The following is a 24,913-nucleotide window of genomic DNA, read 5'->3' as shown; positions in this document are numbered from 1 at the left end:
TTGTGTGGGATGCTGAATGTGCAGAAGCGTTTGATGTTATTAAGCAAAGATTGGGTGGTGTTGGTGTGTTACAATCCTATGATCATAATTTGGAGTGTTGTTTGACTGTGGATGCCAGCAAGTTCGGGGATGGAGCTGTTTTGATGCAGATCAGTGGAAATCTGGAGCATACTATTGGATTTGCGTCAAGAGTGCTCAGACCAAATGAATTACAATATTCTGTAATAGAAAAATAATTATTAGCATGTTGGTGAGGTATAGAGAAGTTTAAACCTTATCTGTGGGGAAGACATTTTTTGCTCCAGACAGACCATAAACCTTTAGTTTCTATTTTGAATGGTACTAATATCAAAAGTAGCACAACAAGAATCGCAAGATTTGGAGCCAGGTTGTTACAATTAGATTTTTCCGTTGTGCACATTTCTGGAGGAAGGAATGTGAGAGCAGATTACCTCTCTAGGTATCCCGTCACTGAAGACGCTGTTGGGAAACAGGATATTCAGGATGAAAATTGTTTCATTGCAGCCATCGAATTGGAACGTACTGGGTCATTTTCCGAAAAGTGCTGGAAGGAAGCATCGACAAATGATACTGTACTCACTAAAGTCGTGACGTATGTCGAGGAAGGGTGGCCACATGAGAGAAATTTGGATTTTAGTGTTCAACCTTTTTTAAGGTATCTGATGAGCTGTCAATTGAAGATGGCGTGTTACTGAGAAATGATAAAATTGCACCTCCGGAAACTATAAGATCTATTATTCTGGAAAAAGCACATGAAGGTCATTTGGGTTTTACTCTTACAAAAAGAAGAGTGAGAGAATACTATTGGTGGCCGCAAATGGACAGAGACATTGAAACATTAGTTTAAGATTGTCACGTCTGTTCCACTAGTGAGAAGACCCTCAAAACATCAACGCCTCCGCTTAAGCCTATTGAATGTCCGTCAGGTCCCTGGGAAAAGATTCCATCTAAATTGCGTTACGCTTATGTTGCAATTGACTACTTTTCTAAGTGGCCGCATGTGAAGTTTGTAGGTCATGCTGATTCCACATCGGTTGTGTCCTTTCTGAAAGATATATTTTTGGAAGAAGGGTTTCCCAAGGAACTTGTGTCTGATAATGGGGTCCAATTTGTTTCAAGTGAGGTTGAACGTTTTCTGAATGATTGTACTGTCAAACATTTGAAGAGTTCACTTTACCAACCGCAAACAAATGGTTTGGTTGAACGCTTTAATAGAGTGGTTGGTGAATGTGTCTAGTGGGCTTTAGCTAATGGGTGTGTGGTTGATGCAGCTGTAAAGAGTATGCTCTGGTTCTACAGAACAACGCCCCATACTAGCCTGGGGGTGTCTTCGTTTGAAGCGCTGAGAGGGAGGAAGCATGCCACGTTATTTAAACCAGCTTGGTTGTCCAAATTTTTCAAACATTCTATGTGTAAGGAACACATTGACGTCAAGGTTCGTTTGGGTATGAGGAAAGCTCAAGAGAGACAAAAAACATACTTTGACAAGAAAATGGGTGTGAAAGAGTTACGGTTCGTGGTTGGAGATTGGGTGCGGATCAAACTATCTAGTTTTGTCAAGAAAGGTGACTCAAAGTTTTCAGAACCTTTGAGGGTTGACAAAGTGTGTGGTAATGCTGTTCGTGTTGATGGACGTAATTGGTGGAATGTAGGAAAAGTGGTAAAAGTTTTACCAAGAGATGTTCCTTTGTCACTTAGCGACCCGTTGGAGCAGAATGAAAGGGTGAAGAAGTCCTTGATTGTACAAAAACCTGGTATGGTTGAACCATTAAATCCTAAGGTAGGGGACGCTTGCTCCGAACTGCTGCCTGTTAGGAAAAGTTGTAGAGTCCACAAATTACCGGTGAGGTACCGTTAAGCGAGGTTTTCCAGGATTGCTCAAGTTTTAATATCTATCAAGAAATGCAAAACGTGATGTTTGGAAATGGAAAGCGTAAGATGTATCATTACCTATATTTAGAAATGTCTAGCGTAATATGTATTATTACCTGATTTTTTTTGTTCTCCAGTGTTTTATGATAAGGTAAAGGTTTATTGTTTGTTTTCATTGGAGGGTTGGTCTTGATTGGTTTCGTTTAAAAAAAATAAAAAAAAAGGAAAACTAAATGTAGTGTCTGCCGCTGCGTGTGCAACTAGAATTCCCCTAGTTTATTGCACGTGCAGTGGAGCCGCTCGCACGAGCCACTTTATCGGTGTTCCTCGCGCGCGTGTGGTGCGCGAGCAATCCAGGACGCCGAGAAAGCGGCAGTTGGGGGAGCGGAAGGGTAGAGAATATCTGCGTGGCGCTGGGGTGATTATTTGGACATTTTTCTTATGCTGTGACGCCGAAGCAAGTAAATAAACTACGTTTTGTTCAACTTACATCGTTCTTTGACAGCTGGTTTCTCCTGTTCAGCTTACTTTAGAGATGCTCCTCAGCTATTAAGGAGGAACCGCCCCTGTTCTAGCTGTGCTGTGGAAAAGGGGATTTGCACTGCTGCTTTCCGAACTGTTCCAGTGCTGCGTGCCTTTATTATACTTGCAACTCTACACATTGATTGTCACTGCCTGTTTTGTAATACTACGGAGTGCAACAGTCTGGTAAATTATTCGAGCGCTCGAGAGACATCCTTATCATACATGGCCAGTGCTTTAAATGGGCCTGTACTATCTGGTACTGAGTGCTGCCACTTTTTATTTTGAAAGGGAGAGTACCTGCACTTCTCAAGATAAACAATACTTTAAATTGGAAAATACCGGCACTTCTCAGAAACAAGCAAGAACACTTCTATTTTTCCATTTAAAGCACTGTACATGGAAACATTTCTAAGAGGGAAGCTAGTAGAAGATATTTAAAATATTATCGGGAGAATATATTCTGTGCCATTGACCTTTATATAAGTACAGGCAATTTCAGGCCGGAGGCAACCAAAACAAAGCAATTTTTGCTTCAAAATACCGGTATACTGGCATGCATGCCTTATTCACTTCCACTGCCCTCCGTTTTTTCGTTCGTTCAGCTGCCATATCTAAGTCTTGACATTTTGGTGGAAGTTCGCCAGAAAAAATCTCATCCCTCCAGGTCTATGAAATATGACCACATTAAAAGCCGCCATGCTTGATCCGGTGAAGGAAATTATCTTACGAAAAGGGACGGACGACCGGCCATTTCGGACGTGTGGCTTTCTGATCGATTATATAAATATATCGACAACCATACAGGTCATGTCTGTGCGCAGCCGTAGTCCTTCTTCTATTACCTTGCTCTTGATGAAGACCAGAGCGGTTTGTCGACGCGGACTTGTTCACGGCGAGATTGCTGGGTGGGCGGGGCTTGCGTGGCACCGCCGCCAAACGTTTTCCTCATGTGACCTTCCGCCTCTGTAGGCTCAGCCCTTTCACCACGCAGAGGGCAGTAGAGCAAAGGGCTACGCCGAGAGCTGTCATTTGGCTAGTGGGACTTGTATAACCGTCCTTTGCTGCAACTACTGGACCCGTCTCTGCCGACATGCTTCCGAACACAGGGTGAGTGAGGTGGCGGCTCAGATCACTTACTTTTAAAAAGGTCTCTTGCAGAGTCTCATTAACTGCAATTTCGGTTGCGTTCAACAATATAGCACGTTTCATCGGACGACTAAAAAAATACGATATGGTGCGTTTAGATGGGAACATTGAGGTATTGCCTGAGATGCTTGTTAAGTGGCCATACCAAAAAAAAAACTCTACGAGAGGTATACGAATAGCCGAACCCCGAAGAGGTACTAAGTACAAACCCGAGCAGGAATGCTTTGATCAGAAAATATGTTTGCAATCGTGGCTGAAAGTTTGCCCACTTCAGTCTTTGTTGCAAACGTTCTCAGTTAAATATTTGTGCTTTGCTTATAAAATGACCCCACGAGTAACTTTATGTACAATTCCTCCCAGTTCTGTTTGCAGACTTTATACGATCTGACAAGCCGTGGGGACTTTGCAGTACCTGCAGACTGCCCGAATCTCACTCGTTACCTACGAGCATCATGCTTTCAAGTTCAGCCGCGCGTTTAACAAGAAGCAGTGACCCTTAGACATTGCTGGGACCGCACGCCTGCCGTATTATTCTATGGAGTGCAGTATGGAGCAGTAGGGGGACTAGACCTTAAGATTGGTGCATTATTGATAATGTCTGCTGCTCTCCCAGTAATCCTTAATTGAAATGGGCAACCACCTGCTACTTCCACAACGGCTTTACCAGACACTCCTATTTGTGCGTATAGGTCTCCCGCTCAGACCCAACAAAAATCTAACTTTGAAGCGAGTCCCTGCCGAGCACTATATAAATATACTTAACATAATAAGTAAACATTCGAATGTATTACTCAGCAAGGGCTCTAAAAACCCTCGGGGCAATCCATGCCAGCGATGCTGTCCCTGTTTACGTGTCACGTGAGTAATTTTGCCTGCCCTAAGAGTAATTGCTTTTTCCAGATGATGTGCTTATGTACTTTTTTTGTTCATGCAACATATGACGTATGTATATAGCTTCCTGTGCCTTGTGTGCCCTCCAGATGTCTGGATGGGTATGCGTGTCTGGATACGATTGAGAGATAGGGTTGGAACTGATGCTGAAGGCAGTGCAAGTTTTTCTTAGTACCTGTGAGTGGGTCATGAAGGTGTTCATACTATCATACTACATGCTCATCCACTTGACATCACAAATGTGCTAGTTGTAATTACCATTTTATGTCAAAGTGTATGAAGGAGGTGTGCCCAGTTGTTGACAGCACCAAAGGAAAAGAAAATGCTGTGTCTGCACCTGAGGAGAGGGAGAGAGAGCATGGTGAAGGGGAGGTGATTCATGGAAGCACTTGTTGAAGGACATAATGAAAAGAGCAATGAAGAGGGTGGAGATGACTTGTGAGATATGCAGATGAGAATTTCAAAAAGATGTGGGGAGAAAAGAGTGTAAGTACCTAACAGAGTAAGACATTGCAGAGAACAGTGGTGTAAAGGGGGAAACTGGAATGGTCAATAGACCACACAGACGACTACTCTGCCTGCAGACCATTGTAATAACTACTTCAAAGTCTCATATTTTCAGGATCAAAACTTTTTCAATTTTAATTAGTCACACCATTGCTATTCCTTATGGGATTGCTAACAAGAGATAGCAAAGCCAGAAGGTCTAGAATTTTTCTTTTTAAGGTATGTTATTTGGTATGTCTATACAGTAACACAAAAGTACCAGAGAGGCACCCAAAAAAACAGCCATGAAGCATTGGGTACTAGTTCAAAAATTTGAAGGCATTCCCTTTATTACATGGGCTATGCCCCTTGGTAAAAATTCCTAGCTATTCCTCTTTTAAAGCTCCTGCCCACCTTCTTTCATCCCAGTTAAAGCTACTAGGGCTTGGCCAGAGACAGTCGCGCCTTTATTAGGTTCATGCTCAGAAAACTGAAATCCCATGCTTGCCAGCACAGGGATTGTAAAGTGCCTGGGTCTGTAGCTGAGCATTCTGAGGAATGTTCATTTCTCAAATCTTGATGCTGCCTTCCTCCCTCAAGCCCGAAGCGTCTGTTGTAATAATGAGGGTTAGACACAACATTCCACTAGTCCTCCAACTTTTACTCCAGTGTTAGTCTTTTCCAGAAAATGTAGGGAATTGTTTGCCCGGTATCGTTTTCAATCAGATTGCCGTTCACATACTAATGTTGAGGGTGGGCAGATGCTGTCAGGAAATCTGAGACAGTGTGATACCAGAATAGGAAAAGGGGGACAAAGGATACAAAGGGCCTCATTACGACCCTGGCGGTCTGTGCAGCGGACAGACTGCCATATTACGACTGTGGCAGTAGCGCCATAGTCGGACCGGCAGATTTCCTCTACACAACGGTCTGGCGTGCTTGTGGTCCTAATCCACCAGGGCAGTGCTTCAAGCAGCCCTGCTCTGGGGATTTTGACCCCCCATCCGCCTGTGGTTTCATGACGGTAACCCCACCATGAAAAGACTGGCGGAGACGAGGTGCAGGGTGCCCCAGAGGGCCCCTGCACTGCCCATATGCTTGGCATGCCCGCCCCATCTCAATGTTCACTGTTTGCTTTGCGGACAGTGAACATTGCGACGGGTGCTAGTGCACCCTATGCACTACAGCATTGCCGCCAGCTCTGTAATGGCCCCAGCGGGGACAATGCCATACTGGCAGCAACCTTCCCGTCAGGACATCGGCAGATGGGAATTTCCGTCCGTCGAAATTCTAATCGTGGCCAAATTGTACTATATAGAAACCAAGAGACGCTAAACAAGAAGACATCTGTCACTGTTTTAAGGAGCCTAAAAATAAGCTGCCAGTGTTATTGAGACTCTGCTAGAACCAAACACAGGGGTAAAAGCCCACACAAGAATTGGAAAAGTCAGCAACATCAGACTGCAAAGATATTTAATGATACAGTTGCAGTGACGGACTGCAAGACCAGAACTCTGCTGCTGAGCACACCACCAGGATGATAGTGAAAGTTGGAGGTTTGCAGGGCATTGTGGGTAAGAAAATGGTGCGGGGTGCATGTGAAGCACACCACCCTGGACTCACCCAGATGTGTAGTTTTCAGATGTGTCTAGGTCTTGTGAATTTTTCTACATGGTAGCGTCCCAAAGTCCAAAAAGTGCAGCCCTCACCATTCCAAGTGGGACGATTTTGAGAGTTAGCCAAGCTCTCATGGCCCAAATGTAAAACCAAAACCCAAAATAATTAAATGTCCTCTTGCTTGCTGTGGGGTAAGATGTTTTAGTGTGCGGGGGGGAGCTGAGAGACTGTTAGCCCCTTCAGTTGGGGTGGGGGCATAACCATGCCCATACTGGTTGGTAGCCACCACCCCACAATTTTTTTTTTTCTTTTAATTCCCTGGCATCTAGTATACTTTCTGCCCCCCACCCCAGGGTGTAGTTCAGGGGTAATTGCCCAGTGGGCAGAACAACTTTGACCCCATTTATATGGGGTGTGGGTATGGCCATACCCCAACCTCTTATTTTGAAAAAAAATCTTCCCTGGTCTCTGGTGGGGTTTCTGCCCCCTATTCCAAAAATAGGCCTTGCCCCCAAGGGGGGGGGGGGGGGGCAGATATAGCCAACAGTAATGTGCCCCCATGGGGAGTGACCCTTGCCCAAGGGGCAGGCCTCCCAAAACAAAACTAGGCCAAGGGGAGCAGAAATGGCCTAAAATAAATTTGCCCCCACCCCCCAAGAGAGCGACCCTTGCCTAAGGGGTTGCTCCCCTTGCGTGAAAATGGCGCAACAAAAAAAATCCCCGGGGCCTAGTAGTTTCTGCCCCCCTTGGAGACAGATTGGCGTAATAAAAATAGGCCAATCTGCCCCCAAGGGGGGCAGAAGTGGCCTAAAGACAATTTGCCTCCCAGGGGAACGACCCTTGCCTAAGGGGTTACTCCCAACATATAATAAAATAAGCAAAAAATAAAAAACAAACCTGGTGTCTAAGGGTTTCTGCTCTCACTGTGGGCTGATCAGCCTAATTACAATAGGCCGATCTGCCCCGAAAGGGGACAGAAATGGCCTAAAAATAAATTGCCCCCATTGGGCGCGGCCCTTGCCCAAGGGGCCACTCCCCTTATTCAATTAAAAAAAAAAACTCCCTGGTGTCTAGTGGCATTTCTGCTGCTCGATCGCATCGCGATCGGGCAGCAGAAACGCTGAGAGAGACATGAAAGGAGAGGAAAGGCCTTTCCTCTCCTTTCATGCCTTTCTCGTCCCCTCCACGTGATCTGAGGAGAAATGCTTTTGCATTTCTCCATTGATCTCCAGCGCGGAGGGGTTAGCCTCTGATGCGATCAGCGTGCGATTGCGCGCTGCTGCCATCAGACGCCATGGGGGTGTGGGGATGGAGGTGGAAGGGGAAGCGATTCCCCTTCCATCCCTGCCCAGGGGAGGTGGGGGCGAGGCCCAGAGGGCCCCTATATGGACTTAACGGTTACGTCCTGGGCACCCGAGCGGTTAAACTGAACATTTTGCTTGAACTTTTACACTTCATTTTTAGTAATCGCTTCCCCATGTAAACTGCAGTGACTATGCCAGGCTTTTAAACTGATCCCAAAAGCAGGATTTCTCCCACTATTAGTCAAAAGTAAGTCCTTGGGAGTGATCATCAACTCACTAATGGATTGTCTGTCATACTAATGCTGTTGTGTCATCAAATTATCACACCAGGATTGGTTGTTTCTAGCAGGGGATCGTATGTTCCAAAATAGTTTGCAGTGCCTTGATGATAGTGGAATGGGAAAGCAGACGCGAGGATGCAAGTCCATCACAAGACTCTGAATACAAATGCCACAGACATCTCTTGCTATGAGTTACATATTGCCTGGAAGCTGCACTGATTTGCAATCAAAACAGGAATGTGTTTTAAAACTTTTGTTTGGCATCCATAAATATTTATTTGGAAATGCTGCTAGGTAGCTCACATACTGGCTTCAGATAAACTCTCCATCCACGGCCCTGCTCTGAAGTAATATAGGTCAGTAATGCTTTTAAAAATAAATAGAGAAAAAGCCAGTTAAATTATTGCATGAGCTTGTTGAATAGTTGAGAGCAACTAAAGATCATACTGATTTTGGCTCTGGATCAAGAAACTAAAGTTTAGAGGTTTCCAAATCTCACATCTGTGTCGGCACTTATTTTGCAAACCCTGATATCTCAAGCTCACAGTTTGCTGTCTTCTTGAAATGCAGTAGGTAGACCGATTCCATACGTAAACTTCCTGGAAAGAATATAATTTTATTCATTTTTAATCTCACTTCATAAGTTTTTTTTTGATCTCGGATGCATTCATCTAGTGCTCACCGTTGAAAGAAAATGCTCACTTACTCTACTGTAGTGTCACACTAGAGGCATTAAAAATTCTCTGGTTTAGCTCCCTTTTCACATCCCTTTATCAGACCGTATATGTTTAATATATCTATCCAGAGTGTTTCTGCGGCTGACCTTGAAGATCTCAGTAGTTCTTCTGTGAATTGTCTGGTATATGAAAGGTTGCGTTTAGTCTCATTGTCTAGGAGGCAGTCTCTCATTTGTAAGTGGAAGAGGACACAGCATTTGTTAACTATTACGGATGACTATGACTGTAATCCTGTCCTTTTTTAAAGATTTTTTTCCTCTGGACTCTCTTTTTTAATATTATTAGTATTAAAACATTGTCCTTTTTTTCTTGATATATGTTGTAGTAATTGTTTTTTTTTTTAAATGAATAACAGAGCACGGTCTGTGTGTATATGAATGATTTGCTTGAGTTAGCTTTTGACTGAATACTCTAGAGGTGTGCATTTAAAGGCGTGAGTGTCTTGATTGGTCCATCCGCATTTCTTGATGCCTGTTGGGAAGATTGAACAAAGTGTTTTATTTATTTTTGGACTATAAATATGTTTGCAAGTTAATATTACTTCATTTCTGTTAGTAAGAAGTCTTGGAGCCATAGTGTCTCTTTAATAAGGAGCTGCCTTAAAAAGGTGGAGCGAGATATTTTTAAAAATAAATAAATGTGATGGTTTTGTTTGGGGCACAGGCAGATCCCACTTGATCCCTAGCCTGTAGTAGAAACTAATTAGCAGCTGTATTTGTTGGTGAGTAAGTGTTATTTTCGTCTCCCAAGGAAACTTGCTGGTTGCACCCTCTTCATCACCGGGGCAAGCCGAGGGATCGGAAAAGCAATTGCACTGAAGGCAGCCAAGGATGGTGCCAACATTGTCATCGCTGCCAAGACAGCAGAGGCGCATCCCAAGCTTCCAGGCACAATCTATACTGCCGCTGAGGAAAGTAAGTCATCAGCATTGCAAATCTCACAGGTATACTGGTTTACTTCAGCGAGAACAGCACATCACAGTAATGTTTTTATCCTAACCGAAGAAAATGGTGGTATGATTAAGTCCTGTAAAAATGTGGATACAGCATGCAGGATTAAACCGTGCAGTGCAATATAGTATGTTGCAGCATGTCTGATTACTTCGAATGTGCTGTTTCTTTGCACTATTATCTGTTTAAACCCTCTTCATGGTTATCCAGTAATTCAAGTGTTTGCAGAAAAAACTGAGTTACTTTAACAAAGAAGCAGTATCGGGTTATTACTACAGAATACAAAAAATAAATAGAACCTTTAGGGCCCGATGTAAGATGCATTTATGCGGTCTCAAAAGGCAAAAATCTCCATTTGCTACCGGAGTAAGGCCAGGCACGATATACCATCCCTATTTTGAATGTCGGTATGCAGTTACCGACTCGTAACAAAGGACGATCATCCAAAGGGCGTCCCTTTCTAATTGCGAGTTGCAGTGGTATGTATTATTGTTTTGTGATCGTGAATACGGTCGCAAAACAATCACAGTTAATGACAATTTCCAGTTGTGTTAACCCATTTACAAACAGGAATGCCTTTGTGAATGCATGCGAAAATAGTTTTTTCAGAGCTGGCAGTGGTCTCTCTGACCACTCCTACTCTCTGTAAAAAAACAAAAAAAAAAAAGAAAAAAAGGAAAACAAAAACTACAAATTTTTCTTTTTGAAATGCATCCCGTTTTCCCTTAAGGAAAAAAAATACTCCTTTTATTGCAAAGTAGTCGCAGACTTGGTGGTCTGATAAGCCCAGCAGGCCACCATCCCTGTGAGTGTGGGCATCCCCAAATGGTGGTGGGGGCTGTGGGGTCACAAATTTTGACCTACCTCATGTATAATAATGGGGTAGGTAATTTGCGACCCCATTGGGAATCGCTAAATGTGTCTGAGACACATATTTACATTTCTTTTGCAAGTCTCTAATTTCGATTCGCAGTGAATCACAATTATAGACTCGCAAAATGAAACAGTCGTACATCTGGCAGTTAATGTTTTTATAACCTCTCTTTCATGCTCAGTTTGAAAAATCTAAGTGGGGCCCTTGTCATAACATTTCTTGCTTTTACCGCTGATGCGGACCAAGGGCACTAACTTATGTCCTTTTCTCTGACTGCATAATAAATAGAGCTCTTACCTGGTTTCTGTCGTTGCTATGATTTGCTTTCCCATCCCTTGTGTTAATATTAACTCTTCCTTGTCTTGGAGAGTTTCTCATATGACCTTATTTGGATTCTTATTGCCCCCCCCCACCCCACTGCTCTGCCAACCCAACACTGAGATTCTCCACAATCTAAATTCTTCATGCTAGTCTCCTCCTCTTTCCCTCTCAAGCCTTCCTTTTTATTATTGTCTTGTAACTAAGCATCTACTTCTGTACAATGAACAGCAATGGGATTTGACTGGACAACACTAAAATGGGAGCAATACAAATCTGTTGTCTGACATTTTGTACCCTTTTGACTTCTGTTGTTCTGTGCCCTGGCAAGTGGAGGGCACTATTTAGTGCCCATGTTAATTTCTCTGAATGTCCCTATGGGTTAGGTTTCCATGATAAACTATTCTTTCAGATTATGATTGGATAGTACCCTCTGCTATTCTAAATGCTCTTTAGGTTAAAGCCTACCAGATATTGCAGCTATCTGGTTTGCTTATGAATTCCTGTGGGCATTCTGAAAGCTTCCCTGGGAATGCATTTCATTCCTTGCTTACTATTGGCTTTGTGGTTTATAAGTCACAGTTGCTTGCTTTCTGTTTGCTGGCTTTATTTGCTTTAGGCTGTTCAGTTTGAGTTTTTCCCGCTCACGAGTATTCTTTGTTTATTGTATCCTTCCGAGTGCTCGCTTTCGGTGAACAGGCTATGTTCTTACTTTGTCACATTTGCTGTGCATTCAAAGACAGAGCTCAAATGTCAGGCTGTATCTTCAGAGGAAGCTTGGTGTTTCTGACTTCAGAGTGAGAGAATTTATGTGGCAATCCTACTGAGCATCCATGTGAAAGGAGAGAGTGTAGAGTGTTATTTTTTTCTAACACACAACAAAAATTAACTGTGCTGATGTTTCAGAATATATCAGAATTAGCAAAGTCAAATGAAGCACTTTTTGGTAAGTGTGGTGAAAATAAAACACATCAATACACTAGGTGGTGACATTTCAACACATCATTTGTGCACAGTAAGCTGTAAGTTTTTGCAAACATACTGGTAATTCCAACTATAATGTGTTGTCTGTAATGATAGTGCGCTATCACAGAATGCATACTCCACACAATGCCACCCTACCTTACACCACTCCACTCCCTGCCCTTCTGTTATATCCACTCTACGACATGCCACTCCACTCTACGCTCTTCCACTCTGAGATACTCCACACCACTCGTCTTCACGCCACTTCACTCTTCGACACTCACTCCACAACACACCACTCTCTGCCCTTTTACTCTATGCCTCCTACTCCACACCAATCTGCCTCAATCTATCCCACTCTAGTCTACTCCAGACCCCTCAAACTCCACTCCTCTGCATTCTACTGAACTCCAATCTACCCCACTGAAATCTAGTTTTACCCAGTCTACCCAACTCCAAACTACTCCACCCCACTCAAATCTACCCTGCTCAACTCCACGTTAATATACCCTCCGTCTACTCCACTACGATCCAGTCTATACGATTCTACTACAATCTACCCCAGCTGAACCCTCTTCAATCTACCCCAATCACCCCGCTCTCCTCTACTCCTCTCCAGTCTATCCCACTCCACTAATCTAACCCGAACAACCCGTCCCACCCCAGTGCACCCCACGGCACTCTACCCCAGTCTACCCTACTCCACCCCAGTCTACCCGACTTCACCCTGATCTGTCTCACTCCATCCCAAACTACCCAGTCAAATCTACCCCCACTCCATTCTAATATACCCCACTCTAATCCACTACAGTCTACCCTACTCCAATCCACTCAATCTGCTCCTCTCCAGTCTACTCGGTGTACCCCACTTCAGTCCACTCTACCCCACTCCACTCTTCCACAATCCACTTCACTCTACCCTAATCTACCCTCTTCACCAGGGTACACCATTCCACTCAAATGTACCCCAATCTGCCTTACTCCAGTCTACCTCAGTCCACCCCATTCCAGTCTACTCCACTATAATCTACCCTACTCTGCTCCAATCTACCCCAAACCACTCCAGTCTACACCACTCCACCCCACACCAGTACAATCTGCCCTATTCTGATCCACGCAATTTACCTCACTCCAATCTGCTCCTGCTCCACTCCACTGTACTCCAGTCCACTTACTCTTCCTGATCTCCTCCCCAATCTATCCAACTTCACTGTACCCCAATCTACTCCACTCCAATCCACCATATCCTACCCATCCCAACACACCAATCAACCTCACTCTATCCCAGTCTACCCCACTCCCTTACCGCACTCTTCCCTAATCTGCTGCATTCCACTCCACCCCATTTCCACTCTAAACTACCACACTCCACCTCTACCCCAGTCTACCACACTCCAGTCTAATCTAACCCACTCCACCACAATCCACCCCAGTCCAATCTTCATCACCCCAATTTAACCTATCCCAATCTACCCCACTCCACTCTACCCCACCGCAGTCCAAACCACTCCACTCTGCCCACTCTAATCTACCCTACCCGTTCCACTGGCTACCCCACCCCAGTCTAAACCAGCCTACCCCATTCCGTTCCATTCTACACTACTCTAATCCTCCCAGTCACCCACTCCAATCTACACCGCTCCACCCACTCTTCCCCAATCTACCCCAATCCACTCCAGTCTACCTCTCTCCACCCCAAACTACCCCACTTTAATCTACCACAACAAACTACCCCACTTTACTCCAGACTACCCCATTCAATTCCAGTCTACCCCTCTCAATTCCAATCTACCCAACTCCAGTCCTCCTCACTCCACCCCACTACAAGCTACCCTACTCTACCCTACCTCACTCTGTCACACTTCACTCTACTCCACTCCAGTATATCCCCAGCCTAGCCCACTCCAGTCTACCTCACTCTACCCCACTACAGTTTACCCCTTTCTACCCAGCTCCACTGTACCCCAATACAGTTTACCCCATTCTACCCCACTCCACTGCACTCTACCCCAATTTACCCCACTCTGCTCCAATCTACTTCATTCCACTCCACCTCAGTCTACCCAACTCCACTCTAGTGCAGCCCACCCCACCTCACTCCAGTCTACAACACCCCACCTCACGGCACTAACTTTTATCCATGATAAACAGCTGCCACACTGATGTACAACATGACCAAAACACATTGCAAAAACCATTAGCTCTTGCACAGGTGAGACCTATTGGCTTTGCTAATGCATGTTTTTACAGCTCCGAATTTAGCCGTACTTTCTTCAGCAAAATTTAGTTTGCTTCCGTTTTTAGTTTAGACAGGAGCTTGGAAGGTGTGTTTACCAAAGTTGATGTGTACCACCGTCACCTAAACAATGATCAGGGTGCCTCCATGAACTCGAATTGTGTTGTGTTATTAGTCATATGGGAATGATTGTGCAGTCAGTCACTGGAAGAAGCAACTTTAAAAAACTTTATAGCATGGGCTATTGGTAATTGCACAATATTGGGCTTGACCAGGATCGACAAACGTGAATTCTCAAACATGTTTGAAAGACTTCTGCTTCAAAAACAAGAGGAGTATTTTGTTAACTAGAGAGCGAGGGCTCTTGGCCTGCAAGAATTGTGGTCGCCACCTCTTTTCAGCACAATTATTTTCAAAGAAACAGCACTACAAATTTCCATATAGCAGGTATTAGGGTACATCTCACCAAATGAAAATTGCAGCATTCTGTTGATCTATTCATACGGTTTTACTCCAGTTGAAGCTGCCTCATAATTTCCTTTTTCAGCTATGCAGTTGCATGCCAAAAGAAGACTAAATGAAGCCTCAAATTAAGGACAGCAGTTCATTTACAGGTGTTTGTCAGCATGCTCTAAATACACTGGTGACTTCCCAGGTTACATTTCAAACAAATAGACACGAGGCATTGCACCTACATATAATATTAGAGAAATGGTACACTACATAGCAGGTAAAAATTACAGTGACTGTGAATTACCATTCAGGCCAAGCAGAACTGAACACTACAGGATTAGTACTTGCTATAGTAGCTGTCGCAGTGAGCCCGCAAAGGTTGGCCCGGTCCCTGCCCCGCTTGCATAAGCAATCTCAGCTAGCATGTATCAGTCGAATTTGTGTGACTAAGCATCAAATCAAGGAACCTGCTGGCTACCCCACAGTCTGACTGTCTCATGCCTGGCCAACATGAGACCTATCTGAAGGTTTTGGAGTGTCTCTATCAGGTGTTTTCACCTTAGGTACCTAAATAAAATCATATTCACTATCAATGATGTTAGAAAGTTTCCAAAGGATTTGTCTGCAGCACTTCATAGCTGGACCTTAATATTTATCTGTTGATTCTTTTCACCCTAGGTGGCTCATAGTTAGTTACAGACTCTGGCACTTGTCCTCTGCTAGTATTCAGGCTACTCGAGCCGTCCTTAATGCATGTTCTTTTTCAATTACACAGTTCTCAAACCCTTCCTGAACAACCAGACTAAATTCATGTCACCTTTGGCCTTGAGTGTTCAAGAGACTGTCATTGTTGGTTATGCTTGGTTAATGTATGGCTCAATCTTGGTGTGGCATGTGGATCCTCCTGTCACCAACCAGTACTATTGATGTTCTGCTCCCCTATTGCAGTTTCTTGCAGCTTCAAACTACAAACTCATCTCGTTAGTAAGACCACCATTTTATGAGTAATGCATGATGGTTATTACTGTCATTGTGATAAGCAGTGGCAGCCTCAAGGCTCTTGGGTGAGTGTCTGTATGTATGCATCAAACCACTACTCTAGAAATAATTGTTTGAGGCATGATATGAACTTCTATAACATTCATTATCATAATGAATCTCTGACTCATATTATAATGCCGGGCCTTCGAAAATCTGCTAGTATGGCATGCATTCTGCAGTTTAAGGGTGGGATCAGGAATGTAATTGGGGACATAACGGGGGAGGTGATCATGAAAACTGCAAGGATCACTCACCAGTGTTCATTTGTGGGTAATTCCATACTGTGGTTACTCCCCATAGAAATGCATGTTATACCGCTCTTCCAAAATGCGAGAGAACTGTTTTTTTTGCAAAAGCAGGAAAAAGGGCATAACCCCATACTCCAAGGGGTTGTGCAGGAAAGGGTTTCTCCAAATATTTTTTTTTTCCCAGTGGAGAGTAAAGTGAAACAAAAATAGAAGTGCAGGTGCATCCCATTGATTGCATCCTTTGTGGCAAATCCACAGGAGTATGCATGAAGGGACAGGAGTGTGTATGGAAATCTAAAACTTGCCCAGATTTCCATGCATTCTTTATAAATCCCCCAAATCTTTGCAAATTTGAGACGTCAACCCGCAATGCAGATATTTCACATTTTCTCAACTATATTGATAATCGGGCTCCTCTGGCTAGTGCCCCTAACCCGCAGCTGTTAGCTCAGAAAAATGAAAATGCCATTCTTGACAATATTTTATTAATTTGTAGTCTTATATTGCACAAATTAGACCCAAAAGGCATTTGGAGAGCTAAAGAAGTAGGAACAATAGAGGGCTATTTTTTTTTTTTTTTTTTACCAATAGTAAAGTATGATAAACAGTCAGGGGCATGGAATGCCTATCGACCGACGCACAGGACATACTGTTTAGGGTCAAGGACAACAAGTTTTCATATTTATTTTGTCCTTGGGACAAGCTGGCCTAACCCCCTGCAGCAGAAGCCCTTTGGCTGCCAGTTTATCGTACCACATTATGGATCAGGAAAGGGCGTTGTCCATAGTAACGGTAACATTTGTGACCATATGTTAATGCTGTTTGAACTTGTATTTGTAGTTTAATAATGCAAAGCCTTTATTATTAGAGTGAGTGCATGCTCAGGCAGCACTACTGATAGTATTTCCAGTATAAAAATGTGTACACATTTGCAAAGTTGAACAAAATGAGGCTAGGGATAATACTCTCAGAAAGCTCTCTGATTAGATGCAAATATTTGCAGAAGCTTGAAAGCAATATTGAGGATTCTTTGATTTCAAAATCAAACTGTTCATTAAAAATTGCAATGAGGAAATTAAAAACGAGCCCTTTCCAAAACCATATACACACTTGTAGGGGCCTTGCACATTATTGAGCCCCTTTGCATGCTGCACAGGTTCCCTTGCGAGCATCCGGAGTGCACAGTACACTGCATACATATAGAAGTTGAAGACAAACCGTTTCTAAGGGAACATCATCAAATAGTGCAAAGGGTCACCTCCTCTATTCTATGGTTCCAGTTTGTGCTCTCATGTCAATTGAAAGCTTAATCCACAGGATATGCTAAACAGCCAGCAGCCACATCGAGGGTGCCCCACGCTCTGGTCTCTTGTTGCACTTGCAACATTCCCCTCTTTTGAGAATAATTGTTATTCAAACCTTCAAAGCAGCTGCTGTGTACCTCTCTGCTTATCAGTTGATTGAGATTCATCAGCAGTTTAGAGGTCCATGCAGCAACAACAAAGCCTAGGGCACTCAGTATGCCAACATTCAGCATAAATACTCCACTCGCTTGTTTGATCTCACTCAGACTTTAGATTCTGCAAACTGTGAAGAACCTGTTTTTTCCACAAGGAGTAGCCCAGGCTAAGGATGTAATCCAAGTCCCTGTGGTGTGGGGGGCTACAACAACCCTTCATCGGAACCCCATTTAGCATGATGCCAAAGAATATCTGTGCAGTGTTCCTTATGAAGGGCACAAGTAGATGGCAGACATAGTGTGGGAAAATAAATCATATACTTCCAGTCCCAGACAGTGGTGTGGCTGATGGGGACAAGCATTACCCTTGATGGCACCTCAAGGTTCCAGCAGAGGGACAGGTTGGCTGGCAAAGTGCCTGTCCACGTCTGCTTAGGAAGATTAGAGATATTGAGGCAGGTCGCTAATGCAATGCCTGCCCTCTTGGATCATATTCCCCTGCAGGCATAGCTTGTTGAGGGTTTGGGGCTCTAACCCCATGGCATTCACTTAGATCCCTTAAATTGCAACGTTTTTGAATATTTTGTCGCTATCTGTGTTTTCAGTCAGCGTCCAATTCTTGAGTAGTCATGCTACCGATAAGTGTTTTTGCACCCCCACTCCCCAATATGTCATTCACCAGTTTATTTTTCAGCTATTTGGCATGTAATTTTTCGACATATATTTGATCAAGGGTTGCATGACGACTTGCTGCATACCAGAAGTTGTCCTGACTCTGCTTGTAGGGAAGAGTTAGCAGCTTCAGTTGGTCTTCCAGTGGGATCAAGTGACAATGATTTAAGAAGGTATCACCTCTACATAAGCCATTTTGACAATTAAGCTTGCTAACTTGATGGGTGTTAATCTGCTCCAGGGGTTGACCTACAGGTTTCAGCCCCCAATACTAAGCTATTGGAGTTCTCTTCAGAGACTTCCATACCCTGTTCAAAGAATAATGCTTTTTGTCAAACATTACGCATCCTGGACCTCAGTAACCATGAAATACCAGATCTACCCTTCTCTTCTTGATGACCATTGGAATGTGTGGTACCATAGACATTTTTTGCTCCTTCCCGTCTTTAGTTTGTCACTGGCAAACTGAACACAATCTGGCACGAGTGAAAAGTGGCCCCAAGAATGGCTTCAGTTCATCACCATTTTGACCAGTAGGACCCCTTCACTCTGCCCTCCTCCCATGTACCTTTTGCCACCAGGTATGCCATGATAAACTACTTTGCCTTAATGTAGCACTAGGATAGTACCAGTCCATGTACCAACACAGAGATCAAATCTTCTCAATTTAAATTTTACTCACTCACCTACGATAAGGCAGTTCAGTTATCGCATCTAGATGTTTTTGTATCTTTTGTATGTGAACAGCGTATGCTATCTTGAGTAAGCATGAAATTCTGGCCCATACAATGTGACTCTACTTAACTCTATAATTGTTTTTTAAATGGCATTATTAAAAGTGATCAGTTTTCCTGGTTCCTCTGTATGATTTTGGACTGTAGATAATAAATCTCAAATAACATACCACATTTTTTAGATCTTTTACTAGCAGGTACAACACTTAAAGAAATGTGTGACTTCACCAGCACAATCAGTAATCCCTGTAACATTCTGTTTACAGAAGTCTGAAATGCTCTGTATTAACTATATTTTTATTTTTGGAACTGTCTCGTTCAAATAATAAATGCTGATGTCCTCTAGCGGGTTAACTAATGGAGAGTAAAAGTGACCAAGGAAATAAATTCACTTTTCATCAACATCAAAGATGATCCTTGAAACGATCCTTCCCCTAGATGCCGAAAACTCAGTAGCTTCCACACAGCACATATCTAAACCACCTTCCTCATGTGACTCTCAATCAAGCATTCATCACACCTAGGAATCTGTGCTTTATTTTCTACTTCTGTTGCTGACTGTTCCTGGACAAAGATAATGGTTTTCTACCTCTACCTTCAGTTTTCCTACATGAAAGAGCAGGCAGAATGTTCATCTTCCGAAGATTTTATTTGATTTCTAGAAAGGAATGTTTCCGAACAAGGGCCTTAGCCACAGGTTGGAAAATACAACGTAGCAGAAAAGGCTTTTCTTTGCCCTTATATTCAATTTCAGCACACAGTAGTTTTATCCTAACAGTCCTGTGATCTTATCACCAGTGGCAGTGTGCCCTTTCCCCACCACAGATCTTAAGGGTCAGCTCTCATTCTGGCATCCTAAACGTTTTCACATTCATTGTTAGCTCCCACTCTTCCTGTGCCTCGTCAAGTTTTGTTGTTGCCTTCTCCATTATGTTCTGACTGTCCTTCTGTTTTAGGTTAGGTAGGGTTTTGATAACTTCACTTTGGTTGTACTTGTAACATTCTCAAGGTTTTCCATCTCTGCTTTGATGTTCAAACTGTTATCCAGTGTGCACTGCTGAAGTTCGGAAGCATTGTTGTATTGTGTCCTCAGTTGCAGAGTAGAATTGAACATTTTATAGCATTTGTGAACAAGAATTTTCAATTCTTGTCCTCTTAAGGACTTGAAGGCAAAGATTGCGCAGCCTTCATTTCACTTCTTGTATTCTCAGTAGTCATGTAAACATATAATAGAACACAACATATTCATGAGACAAAATACTACACCCAGGAATACAGAGAACTGCAAATCCCATAAGTGAAACAAATGATGCAATCAGCATTGAGGTGACCATAAAACTAAAATGTCCTTCTTGATGCGAGGCTCCAAGGTCATCCAGAAGTTTTGTCTTTGGAAATTATACTTGCTTTTAATTTGAAACTCAGACAAAACACACATCTAAGAAAAACCTGAACTCAAGTAGCACTCTACATCATAGGAAGGTTGATTGAATATAGCAGGCAAAATTAATAAAACCTAATACCATAATTTAACATACTACTATAAGGGTGAGATAACCTTTGCCTTCTAGTCCTTAACAAAATTGAAATTTTTTGTCCACAAATTCTATAGAAAGTTTGAATCTGTTTGGACTGGGGCCTCAAATTATACAATCTAGAGACTTTTAAACAATCAATGAACTTACTGGTTTCTAGTAGAATTTAAAAATTTAGTCTGAAGATCAACCAGCCATGCGAATGTCTTCAAAATGGGCACCCACATTAAAAGACTTAGAAGCCATTGCTCCTCTAACGAAATTAGCTCCAAAGATAGATATATCAGTGCCTGCTTCGGATATTATCTTTTTAATCCATCTGGCTAAAGCAGGGCAAAAGACTGGAGTGTAAGGTTGTACAAAGGAAATAAGCAACTGATGTGAAGGGGACACTGAATTCTAAGGTGACGGAAAGACCTGCTGTGAAATCCAGTTTCAGTTACCATGTACCCAAGTTGCCTTTTTCAGATAGTCATTCCATTATAGTTTTCAGTCCTTGATAATTGTGTAAAGAAATCCGCAGTGCATTCATCTGGGAAATACATTTCTTGCTAGATACCCATGATTTCCCACTTACTAGACTACAGAAGATCGTTAACGGCCAACTGACCCGCTTCCTGGAGGACAACAACACGCTGGACATCTCCCAATCTGGATTCCGTAGGAACCACAGCACCGAGACCACCCTCATCGCCACAACCGACGACATCGGGACCATGCTCTACAAAGGCGAAACCGTGGCCCTCATCCTCCTGGACCTCTCGGCTGCCTTTGACACAGTCTGCCACCACACCGTCTGAACTTGCCTCTACGATGCCAGAATCCACCACAAAGCCCTGGACTGGATCGCATTCTTTTTCTCCGGCAGAACTCAGTCTGCCTCCCTCCCTTCCTGTCGGAAGCCACCAAGGCCATCTGCGGTGTTCCTCAAGGATCTTCTCTCAGCCCAACCCTTTTAACATCTACATGGCACCGCTCGCCAACATCGTCCGATCCCACAACCTCAACATCGTCTCCTACGCTCACGACACCCAGCTGATCCTCTCACTCACCAAGGACCCCGCCACCGCCAAAACCAACCTCCTTGATGGACTGCATGCCATCGCCAACCGGATGGAGAAGAGCCGCCTCTAACTTAACTCAGTCAAGACAGAGATCCTCATCCTTGGCCCCAACTGCTCTGCAATCTAGGTTTCATCCTAGACTCATCGCTCACCATGACCCAGCAAGTCAACGCCGACTCATCTTCCTGCTTCAACACCCTCTGCATGCTTGACATGATTTTCAGATGGATCCCCACCGGAACCAGAAGGACGGTCACTCACACCATCATCAGCAGCAGATTGGACTACGGAAACGTGCTCTATGCAGGAACCACAGCAAAGCTCCAGAAGAAACTACAACATATACAGAACGCCTCCGCACGCCTCATCCTTAACATCCCACGCCGCAACCACATCTCAGCCCGCCTCAGAGACCTACACTGGCTTCCCGTCACCAAGAGGATCACCTTCAAACTCCTCATCCACGCCCACAAAGCCTTCACAACACGGGCCCTGCCTACCTCAATGAGCGACTCACCTTCCACACTCCCACCCACCAACTCCGCTCTGCCAACCTCGCCCTGGCCGCCGTCCCTCGCATCCATCGAACAACAGCCCGCGGCAGATCCTTTTCCCACCTCACCGCCAAGACCTGGAACACCCTCCCCGCCCAGACCCAGGACCTCCTGACCTTCAGGAAACGCCTCAAGACCTGGCTATTCGAGCAGTAGCAGTCCTTCCCAAAATCAGCACCTTGAGACCCTAGCGGGTGAGTAGCGTGCTTTACAACCTGGACCCAGTGAAGAAATATTTGGTGCTGAATAGAAATAACACAAGACTCACCAAGGAAAACGTTTGGTTCCTGTTTTCTCTCAGATACTAATGCAAGCTGGGTCGAGCATTGGTTCTGGGAGACACGTAAGGACCTAATGACTACCCCACCCACCCAAAAAGGTCTTATTGCGCTTAGGGAAACCAAGGAACATAAACAAACGTACTAGACATAGAGAAAAGCCTTGTTTTCACAGGTTTACAGAAGGCCCGATCTTTCAAGAGAAAGCTAATATCCCTAGGAAGGGAATGGCAATATTTTGCATCTAGAAAATTGGAGCTCCCACCCAACTGATTTTAGCAACCTGCAAAAGTTTGCCAGAAGAGAAAAGAGTGTGAGATGGACATGGTGGGTGATGCAATGACAAGTACAGAGAGCTTTGATCATGGCTGACTTTGCTACATGGAGCCAGAGAAGCAGTGTCGGAACCACTTTCAGAGGGCCATAGGGCATGCAGGGGCTCCTGGGCCTAACCATGGTAGTTGAAACCTTCTACTTTTTATGTCCCAGGGCAAGACTTACTTTGGATTTGAGCAACGGGGTCAAATATCCCTTTTGCACTTGACTCTCAGTAGTAGCTGTGGCTGAGCAGTCAAGGCTCCCTCGAGGGGGAGGTAGATACAGGTCAGTGAACAAGACTCATAATTAATTCAAAGTGCAAACACTGTGAACAGTAAATCAATGCCCAGTTCAATACTAACCTTTATTGACAAAATAAGTATTTTATTTGCAATTCTACGTATGCAACATTCAGAAGCAATAAATGAGTCCCCCTTGAGGTCGGGGCTCTTACAGTTGTCAGGAAAACCCGATGGGGCATGCAGGGGCTACTGGCCAAAACCGTGGTGGTTGAGACCTTCTACTTTTGATATCCCGGGGCAAGACGTACTATGGATCTTGAACAACTTGGTGAAGTATCCCTTATGCACTTGACACTCAGTAGCACCTGTGACTGAGCAGTCAAGGCTCCCTACGGGGCAGGTAGATACCGTTCAGTGAACACGACTCATAATTCAAAGTGCAAACAATAAAGCAAAGTCCAGTCCAATACTAGCTTTTATAGACAAAAATAAGTATTTTATCTGTACCTCTACACATGCAAAGGCATGCAACATTCAGAAACAATAACAGAGTCCCTCTTGAGATCGGGGTTCTTGCTATTCTCAGGCAAATCCCTTGTCCTGCCCTTCGTGTGACTTGTTTGAGGTTATTCTCAATTCACTGGTGGCCGCATCCAGGAAATGCAAACTATTAGGCCATACGCAAAAGTTCTCCCTTTTGACTCTTTTAGGAATTAGTCAAAAGTGTCTATGGTGTCGCTGCACCATTAGCAGCAAGTCCTCTGGGGCCCCAAAGGTCAAGTTCAGCAGTGCAGCAAATGCCCTCTCCTCTGGCACTCACGAGTCCTGATCCTGTGTGGCAAAGTCGGGCCACTTGTGGTGTCATGGCAAAACCCCTTAGTTGTGTGGTGGGGGTAGGGCATGCTGGTGTGATTCTCTGGCTCCTGACCGGAGAGCCAACAAGGGTATGAGAGTCTTGGCACGTCCTGTTGATCATCGGGTAATCCATCAACTGCAGACCATAGCATGCAAGCTTGACTCTTTTGTCACAGTAGTATTCCTTCAGTACAGGCGGCGACCCAAACCCTGGGCCAAAGTGGTACTAGCAGTCAGCCCTGGCATATGGAGTTGCCGTGATACTCGCAATCCGGGCGCAGACTCTCCTTATGTGATTGCCCTCACTGTGGCAGCCACTTCTAGCATAGAGGGTTGGTAATTTCAGGAGTCACAAGTCCCACAATTCTGGCCCAAAATCAGTTCACCAGTGATCCATTCTGGCATATGGGATCACCGTGGTGTGGTGATGCAGGCCTGGTGCTTCCCACACAGCGTTTCTGCCATGGCTCCGAACAAGGCTGCCCTCTCCTGGCATATGGGGGGGGTCCCAGACCTGATACCGCACACGGGCATCAACTTGATTGGTGCACAGCCTCGCACTTTCTCAGGGAATCCTTGTGCACGGCTACCTACTGCACCTTGCTTCCTCCAATGCTCTCCTTTCCCTCACAGGGTACACTGGTCTTGGCAATCAGGCAAGAGATAACGCTCCAGGCTTCAGGGCAGGTGATCTTGGTATCCTGGGAGATGTCCTCATACCCAGCAGGGAGACTAGCAGGTCTTTGCTTCCATCCCTGATTTCAGCACAAGTTTTGTAGAGCTTCCCCCTACTCATACAGCCCGTGTGGCTGCTTGGCAGATGACAAACATTTGGGTCTCATACTTCCCTTTTTATAGCACCAAATGTGATTTTGGGTCTGAGTCTTTAAAGTTTTATGGTGCGGTTCTGCTTCTTTTGAAGTGGTCATCTTTCTTTTTCTTCTTTCCTCATAAAGGGTGTCTGTCACAACAGACAGGACTCCTGATTGACCCACAATTCAGTTCATGAGAATAACGAGTTTACATATGGATGTTAGCCATCGTGATACATACATCAAACAGTTAATCCTGTGCTCCCAGCACTACTCTTTGATTCCATTATCTGCCCCATCCCCCTTCCTGAGATGTGTCCTGGCCCCTTCCTTGTGATCTATCACTGAATCAAAGAGCAACCTTTCGAGGCGTAAAGGAAGAATCCCTTCCTCCACTGTATCCCACCCTCTCACAGGAGTGCAA

General features: G+C 44.2%; 1 protein-coding gene across 1 annotated transcript in view; it reads left to right on the top strand.

The window, feature by feature from the left end:
• Positions 1-3,314: 3,314 nt before the first annotated feature.
• HSDL2 (hydroxysteroid dehydrogenase like 2) overlaps positions 3,315-24,913 on the top strand; it is a 184,853-nt gene continuing 163,254 nt past the window's right edge. The window contains exons 1-2 of the mRNA XM_069238664.1: positions 3,315-3,525; positions 9,631-9,794. Of these exons, the coding sequence (XP_069094765.1) occupies positions 3,509-3,525; positions 9,631-9,794 (181 nt within the window). The 5' untranslated portion in view covers positions 3,315-3,508. The remainder of the gene's footprint in view (positions 3,526-9,630; positions 9,795-24,913) is intronic.

This window comes from Pleurodeles waltl, chromosome 1_2 (assembly GCF_031143425.1).
Source record: "Pleurodeles waltl isolate 20211129_DDA chromosome 1_2, aPleWal1.hap1.20221129, whole genome shotgun sequence".
In the NCBI taxonomy this organism is placed as follows: domain Eukaryota; kingdom Metazoa; phylum Chordata; class Amphibia; order Caudata; family Salamandridae; genus Pleurodeles; species Pleurodeles waltl.
This window is presented reverse-complemented; position numbering and strand designations above follow the sequence as displayed.